Genomic DNA, 8,670 nt, shown 5'->3' on the forward strand with positions numbered 1-8,670 from the left:
ACTGTGGATTAGCTTTGCCACTCAAGTACACCATGACATTTGTCTCGGAAAAAACGGTACACCATGACATGCTTCAGGAAAATATGCTGAAATGAGCTGAATCGGATTCGAGCTTTGCCACAGAACCTGATTCGAAATAGCTACTATTTGTTTCAGATTCAGCTTGTTCAAAGCTCAATTGTTTCCCCAAGGGCTTTAGTAGGCTTTGAGAAGACATGCAAGACATCCAAGTGTCTACTACTCCCTCCCTTTCTAAATACAAGTCCTTTTAGAGATTTCACTAGAAAGACTACATTCAGATATATATATAGAGAGAGAGAGGTCTTTTGAAGCATAGGTTCACTTTTTTTTCGTATGTAGTATATAATGGAATCAAGGATGAAGTAGTATGCATTCACCATCAAGGGTAGCCATAGCATTACGATATAATATCACAATCTGACAAAGGACTTGAGATGAGTTTCAATCTACATTAATAAAAACCAACTTCTATGCTACATGAGTCACTTCTAATTACACAACCAATTTTGCTTTGGTTGGGACTTGGTAGCGTGCACTTCAAGGGGCGATGGGTAGAATAGGAAGCATATACTTCACTTTCACATCCATGAAAGTGCTAGTGTTTATTTGTTTGGCTCCCGTTATGAATCATCTGGAGTCTTGGGCGCACCTGTTGCACGTGACGAGTAGCAACATTAGCTATCAATATAAACGGTGGATGGTTCACTTGTTCTTACTTAAACCATGGTGAAAAAGAAACAACAGGTGGTGCATATATATATTCACCTATGAGGTGGTGGCCTAGTGCCATTTTGCGTGTGCCAATCATCTTCAGAACACACGCTTTTGTACTCGCCACTGCATGTTCCAGCGTGGGCGCCAGAATCTGCATGATTCAAACATTAGGGGCCGTCAACCATCAGAAATATGAGGTGAAGATCAAAAGAGACTATTATCATCCTACATACCTTGTATAAATCAAGAAGCCCATGCCTGTGCGCCGAGGCAAGCTTATCTTTCAAATTGTTCATTTCCACCTGATACTCAAGGTGAGCTCTATCTATACCGGACTCATCTATCTTGTAATCCGAACAAGTATCTTTACTCCCGATAAGTGCTAGGGTATCTTGGACCAGTATGTGGCTTTTCGACGCCATACCTTGAAGCGCGCCAAGAAAGGAAAAGTAGTTTCCATTCTAACCTTCTTATGGTAGCTGTCCTCAGCGGTGCTAACAAAGACGCTCACATACGTCCGCATAGTCTATTTTAGGAATGGGGTTAGTATGTGGGGTGAGGGCTTTTGACGGTCGACCTCCATGGAGGTGGATTTTTTGAAAATTCCGATAATCATATTTTGGAGTTTCAAAAAATTCTGCAAATAATTCAACACATTCATATGGATGTATTCTACATGAGTATAAAGTCCAGCGATCAAATACGTAATGTTGAGAGCTACAAAAAAAAAGATAAAATCCAACATTTCTAACAGTGAACAGTTTCAAATCGTGATTTTGTCTTTTTTGTGTAGCTCTAACCATAATATATATCATCTTGAAAATTTGCACGCATGTAGAATACATCCATATGAACATGTATGGTTTTTTTCAAAAATATTTGAAGCTTTAAAATCTGTTTTTTGACTTTTTCAAAATAACCACCTCCATGGAGGTCGCCCACCATTAGCATTTTTCGTTAAGTATGTACTCCTATACCATTATAATTTTAAATGTAAATTGAGGAAAAAAAAAGATAGAGACTTGCCTGCTTTGTTGTATGCACAGAAATCTCATCCTTACCATGTCTTAAAAGCGCACAATCCTGGAATTATCTCAGAAGATAAATTAAATGGTATACTTGTGATGGGGACAATGGACATTACAAAAATGAGTACAAGGTAGGTGTGGGTATGTTCTTGGGGTTGAAATGTGCTTACCACCACCCTGGAAGCTAATACTGCAGCATGGTGAGCCTTCGAGCAAAGAGTCCATGACAATGATGCTGTTCCTGGATGCTGCAACTCCCGCCAAAATGAACGAAGAGAAAACACATTGAAGTCATGTTGAACTACATAGTGAGTAATTTTCTTCTGAGTTTAGCTTTTTCCTCATTGGATGAAACAAGAATTTAATTGTCAACACTAGTAATTCCCAACATAAATATACTAATGGTCATTGTTATCAAGCTTTTGAGCTTTTGCGTCCAATGCTAAATTACTTCTATGTGCTAAAAAGGAAAAATGAATCGGTGCTTCTTACAATTTACCACAACAATATATTAGGAACGAGACTTACCAAAATGCTCTTATCATAGAAGATCTCATCCCGAACCTTGTGCCAGTACTCACTAAGTATGTCAATCTCTTCACGAAATGGACGGTCCTTTAAGAAAAAATAGAACAAATAAAACCGCGTGAAAAAATGTTGGATTATACACCCTCCAACATAAAGGAGTATAAGTTTACGATGTTTTCTATGGACGTTTTACACGAGGTTTTCTTTATGGTTTTTCATCGCATTGTTACTTTTTCCAAGGTGCGACTCATGTGTTGATTACCTTAAACTTCATGATGCTAGAAGCCTAGAACAATAGTGGAGAATCTGTATCTCTACTACACTACTTAAAAATGATTAAGGTTCCGTCTTTCGCTCGTCCTTCGTCCGATCCCCACCCCCTACCAATCTTGTTCTTGGTTCTTTCTCATGTACATCCACACAAGCAAACGTAGAAAAACAGGAGACAAACCTCCCTCCACGCATGCAAACCGACAGTGCAAAAAAAAAAAAAACACCAGAAACCTATCTCCCATGAAACAAACCAGAACCCGAATTGTCAAGCACATCCACCGCCTCCCGTAACTCCTGATAATCGACATTTCCCATCCCCGTCTAAGCCACATCCCCCATCGCTCACGCCACCTTCCCCATCCGTCGAGCCATACCACGCAGGCAAGAAGAGGTTCTGCACGTGTGAGGCGGCGCTGGAGGCGTCGGCCATGGTGGTACTGGTAGTGCCCAGCACACTTGCCAGGGCCAAAGTGGACAGGGCTTCAATGCCGGGGCTGGCCAAGACAACAAGGAGCAGGGGAAAAGAGGTGGGTGCGTCAGAAAAGACGCCAATGTCCCTCACATGATCATTCCCCATCCTCGCCCACCGCCGGCTGCCACTGCCACCGTTGCTGACGCTTTTCTCCAAGGATCTCCATCCACGGTTCGCTCCTTCTAGCCTTCCCTTGCTGTTAAAATTCGTGCCAAGCCGATCAAAACATGGGCTCTGAACTCGTTGATCTTTATCCTTCGTAGAAGAGACGCGTGGGCACTCATTTCCGTGCATGGATGTCAGGCGTTGTCTGTTTAAGTACGCTACTACTGATGTGGCACAATCTGACGGCAATGAAGCAGCAGATGCCAAAACAAGTGTGTCTGAAGGTGCTATTTCTGTTTCCGTAACAAGCAGAGATACTTCTAAGCTCTTCCAGTTCCAGCAGGTCCGCAGTCAATCTCTTAGCCAAGCACTTGCAAAGGCAGTTGGCTACCCTGACATAAAGAAGAGATCTTTGCTTCCTTCTACACAGAGCTGTACTAAATTACATCGAGTGGCGGATCCAGGATTTGAAGTTACCCGGGGCGGACTTTTAAAGGAAACAAAAAATCAAAAGCCACGTTGCAATCAAACAAGACAATTAACACAACAAATTCATCAAGTACTCCCTCCGTTCCTAAATATAAGACCTTTTAGAGATTCCAATATAGACTACATACGGATGTATATAGCCGTATTTTAGGGTGCACATTCACGCGTTTACTCCGTATATAGTCCATATTGAAATCTCTAAAAGGTATTATATTTAGGAACGGAGGGAGTAGCATGTATTCAGACAAGGAATCAACATAGATAATTTTTCAAAATAGTGTTGTTCTCAGGAACAAGGTGAAAAGCATAAAGCACAAGATAAAAGAATTATACGAAGTCTAACTTGACTACCCGCTGATTGAATCTTCTATTCTTTATCCCAAATTTTCCAATCGTCCACTAGATACGAACATGTCAAAAAAATCCTATTGATAATCTGCTGGACATGGGCAGCGCATAGCTATGGCGGGGCGATGCTGCCGCCTCCCGTGCGGTCAACGCTTTGAGGAGGAACATATGGACTGCATTCTCCATCCAACACCCTCGATTAGGCTTGGGCAGCGACGCAACAAGGCGACGAGCCGGCGATGGAGGGCTTTATCCCCTGATGCGCTGATTATGATTGGAAGTAGGGATTGGGAACGTCCAGCCTCAAAGGTGTAGAGAAAGAATGGGCTCATGTTTAATCGGGTCTTTACTATTAATTTCTACGACTTACTAGCTGACCCATCTCATAAGCGAATCGTTATTTCTCTCCTCACCTTCCCGCTCGACCGAACATATAGGTTAGAACAGAACTCGCCTTGCCTTGCCTTGACTTCCCATAAAAAAAAAGAACATAGCTTGCCTCGCCTTCCATGGTGGCTACTGACCAAAGTAGTAGGGGAGGTACCCTAGGTTCAAATTTTTTACCTGGGGCGGCCACTCCTACACGACCCCATGCTGGTGCCGCCCCTGATTATATCTTCAGTGTGCCAGACGGACGTACACATCATCATTTGCTATTAGTACTTTGAAAAGGTCCATGCCAAAAGATAAACTTTCGGATGAACATGGTATAACCCTCACCTCTGATGGGAAGTATTTGATGTTCTTCAGGAGAGATTCAAGATTACATTCAAGGCACGGAGAATGCAGCCATGGTGGCACTTGATGAAGTGAAACAACTGTCAGCCTTGCAAGAGAGGGAGCAGTCAAAAGGATATCATCTATCTTATTAATTTGTTAAGTGTTTTGATGTGGTACGTTCTGAACATGGCCTTCATGACCTGAGCAATTGCTTTGTACATCTCTTATTTTTTTTTACTAGATCTTTATATGTTCCCAATGAATAATCCAACACAAACTATATCTGACATAATGTCTACTTATGTTGTTCCAACAGCGGTAGTATGGAATCCAGAAATGATCTAGTTATCCTTGTGCACAGTAACTTTTTAGACTAATGGTAGCGCCGATTTCAATTAGAGATTGCAAAGTTCTAAAATATGTTGAACAAAATTGTTTGTATACAATATATGCAAAATCTTCTCAATGAGCTTGAAGTACATACTAGTATGTGCTTGAATGGTATGCAAGCTATTGGTGCCATGCTCTATGAGTCTATGTGATACTTTCATGCTCTGTTCAAAACATTTTTTCAATTTTATTTTGGTTCATGGTTTAAGGTGACAACTTTTTATACTCAAAACTTCTTTGATATTGTTTTCTTTGGGGAGCAAAACCATCTAGGTTTGTTCAAAGATTGAATATATGTATCGATGTCTTTGAATTGACTCATCCAGGTGCTCAAGTCTATGCCGTCCAGATGTCGAGTTGAGGGTGAGATTGCCACGATGGTCATAGACAGGGGGCACCTGAATCTGAGCAAGTGAAACCTATGTCATGGAATTTGGTCCAACGACTGTTTTCTATTTTTCATTGCATCATATTCATTTATCCGTGCCTTCATTAGGTTGCAGTATGTCTATGTTTGTTGTTCAACGCACAGACAGTCCCTATAGTAAACTTAAGAGCCTAAACTAAATTGTGTGTATGTTAAGGGTCTATTCACACGTGCTTCAAAGGGAAAAAATAAGTCGTCTGAAATAAGTTAGGCCCCGTTCAGAATGCATGAACTCAAAATGAGACATGGGAAAACCGAAGAAATTGAAATGCAATGTAGTATCCTGGATTCTTACCAAAATCAAGAAAACATTAAAAGCCCCATTCTGAATACCTCTTACCAAAACAACAAGAAAACTCTGATACTATCTTTTGGATGTCATGGCGCCTATGTTTTCTTTTCTAGTAAATACACAAAAGGAATTTCTGCTGTAGAAATCCTACCCTCCGAAGTTAATACAATTCCCCCCCATATTTTCCAAATGAGGCCTTAGTGTCATCCACTCCCATTATTCATCAATGACACATTGTTATCAATAAGCTAACCATAATCTATACCTAATAATAAAGAGGCTATTGCTTCCGTCGGAAAACCCACCGCGACATTTTTATAAAAAAAAATCTATAACTTTTATTATTCAACCAGCGCTTCATCATTTATCTGCAACGCAAAAGGAAAAAACGATTCGCTGCAAAAATTATACCCGTACGCATCGTCTCCTCCTGTCGATCCTGGGCCACCCTGGCCTGTGCCCAGGCCGCCGCCACACCACTCGCCGCCGTAGCCGACCTCAACCGCCACCGCTGTCAATCTCAACCCACCCGCCTCCGCGGCCGTACCTCTCCCCGCTCACTGCCCCGGTTGCAGCGCTCGAGCGCATCGCGTCGACCCTGGTCCATCCTGGCATGTGCCCAGGCCGCTGCCACACCACTCGCCGCTGCGGCCGACCTCAACCACCACTGTTGTCGATCTCAACCCACCCGCCTCCGCGGTCGTACCTCTGTCTGCTTGCTGCCCCCGTTTCGGCGCTCGAGCACAGCTTCTGGATCAAATCAACGCGACAGCTACAGTGACTGGGGATGATGCGTCTGCTCGATGCAGAACGGCGGCGGCGCGCGGATAAGGCGCAGCGGAATGAAGTACTTGCTGTTGGAGGCGGGCCTCCATGGCTCACACGGGGAACTCCGAGGTTATGGCGTGGCAACGACGACTCCTTATGGCTAGATAGAGGCGCCTAACCCTTGCTCCCCTCATCGTATCTCCTCTTCCGGCAGGAACTCGTCATGTGGTGAGATCCCCTCCCCATGCCTCCAACCGTGTGCCAAGCACCGGTAAGAAATTTTATTTTGTGGGGATTTGTTTGCTGATGAATGAATGTATTGAATGTAAGATTGTATTGTTGTAGAGACACAGAATGGAACACCACCTTCAGTTTGTGATCTGATCCCACATTCTCTACCCCATGGCTAAAATAAGATAACAGTCCATTGATCAATTCACATAGCCTCTTTGTTTTGCTTTGTTTGTCCCGCTCAATTTCTCATCGTGGTGAAATTAACAATGGACGGGTTGATTTCTCAACAAAATAAATCAAAATGATTATAAAAAGATTAAAAACCTGTGGTATTTTTTTTCTCCCGCGGCAACGCACGGGCCCTTTTGCTAGTGAAAATAAAATGCAAGAAAATAATACTGACCGGTGGCCCCTTGGCAAGTTTGATGCATTCATCCCATATTTTCTGCTGTTCTGGAGTCTGAAATCGAATAATAGCAACAAATAAGAACCCGGGGAGTAGACTACATCTGGGCATGGGCAGCCCGGCCGGGCCGGGCCTGATCGTGCCATCGGGCCGGGCTCGGGCCTGAAAAGTAAGCCCGAAGATCAGACCGGACCGGGCTCAGGCTTGCAAAATGTATCTTTTTAAGCCTAGATCGGGCCGGGCCTGTCAGGCTTTACCGGGCTTTGCATGTTCGGGCCGGGTTCAGACCAGATTTGTTAGGCCCGACGATCGGGCCGGGCCGGGCTCGGGCCTAAGTTTTCCGTTCAGGCTTTTTAAAGCCCGGCCCGAAACACGGCCCGGCCCGGAATATGCCCAGGTTTAGAGTAGACTAGTACACAGAAAAGGCAGAGCAGGGAAGTGATGAAGAGCTGGATGTTACCAACCATGTACTTGCGCATGAGCTCCTCCGGGTCTGGCTTCGGGCCAAAGGGGTCACCGGCAGCGTCCCTGTGAGCGCGGATCCCGTGGTTGCTCTTGAGCAGAGTGCTGCTCCGGCCCGGCGGAGCGCGGCTGATCTTGAGCGTACTGTTGCTCCGGTCCAGCGGCAGAACAATACCGCGAGTGTGAGGTTGAGATCTGTCTAAGTTGGAGGAAGCAAGCGCGGTTATGATGGAGGGGCATGGCCGGAGGGCGGCCATCTCCACCGATCAAAGCCTGCGGTGGCTCGGAGGAGGCAGCTGCCTGGGGTTGGGAGGAGCAAGGGCAGGATGGATCGATTTTGTTTTATTTTTGGTTTTGGAAGAGAATCTCGATTAATAAATACTGTAATACCGTGGAAAAAGGAAAGGGAGTTGTGATTTCTCACGACTAGGGAAACAAATCCGAGTATCCAAAAATTGGCCCAGCTTCTCGTGCTGGTCATAAGGATTTGTGACGAGGGCGATATGCAACGGTATAATTGCTTGCCTCATTTTTAGTTTTTTTTTAGTCAATTATATCGGTGGTGTTAGAACTTGACGTAAGAGCATCTACAGCCAATCTTTCAAAACCTCATCGAACACACAGCCGGACGGTCACTGTTCGGTTACAAAAATCGATACAAATGGGCCTCTCAAACAGGCTTCAAATGCCCGGCTGACTGTTACTCCTCATTTTCAAGGCATTTCTTATTTGACGTCACAGGTGTCATTTATCGTGCATGTTTGTTAACTCGCGTTTGTGGCGTTTTTAATGAGCCAGCCCTCTAGGGTCATTTGATGTTGTTGTTTTTGTAAATTGTATGAACTTATTTGAATATTGATGAACATTTTTAAATTTCAACGAATATTTTTTCAAATTGATAAACTTTTATGAATATCAATGAATTTTTTTAATTTTGATGAACATCTTTTTGAAAATGGATGAATTTTTAAAGATTTATGAACTTTTTTCAGT

At 43.6% G+C, this 8,670-nt stretch overlaps 1 protein-coding gene across 1 annotated transcript; it reads right to left on the reverse strand.

Annotated features, from left to right (window-relative positions):
- Positions 1–372: 372 nt before the first annotated feature.
- On the reverse strand, positions 373–8,236 carry LOC123396463. The gene is made up of 8 exons (XM_045091395.1): positions 7,680–8,236; positions 7,213–7,269; positions 2,292–2,378; positions 1,934–2,011; positions 1,762–1,818; positions 969–1,261; positions 787–886; positions 373–670 (listed from the first exon to the last, which is right to left on the reverse strand). Exons 1-6 carry the CDS (start codon positions 7,932–7,934, stop codon positions 1,118–1,120), a joined length of 678 nt encoding a protein of 225 aa, XP_044947330.1. The 5' UTR covers positions 7,935–8,236; the 3' UTR covers positions 373–670; positions 787–886; positions 969–1,117.
- Positions 8,237–8,670: the final 434 nt, after the last annotated feature.

Source organism: Hordeum vulgare, chromosome 5H, assembly GCF_904849725.1.
Source record: "Hordeum vulgare subsp. vulgare chromosome 5H, MorexV3_pseudomolecules_assembly, whole genome shotgun sequence".
Taxonomy (NCBI): Eukaryota; Viridiplantae; Streptophyta; class Magnoliopsida; order Poales; family Poaceae; genus Hordeum; species Hordeum vulgare.

Coding starts and splice junctions, on each gene's coding strand:
- LOC123396463 (XM_045091395.1), bottom strand. CDS start 7,934: ATGGCCGCCCTCCGGCCATGCCCCTCCATCATAACCGCGCTTGCTTCC. Junction 2,012..2,291: donor TCTATGATAAGAGCATTTTG/GTAAGTCTCGTT, acceptor CGGGAGTTGCAG/CATCCAGGAACAGCATCATT. Junction 1,262..1,761: donor CTGTGCATACAACAAAGCAG/GCAAGTCTCTAT, acceptor TTCCTAAAATAG/ACTATGCGGACGTATGTGAG.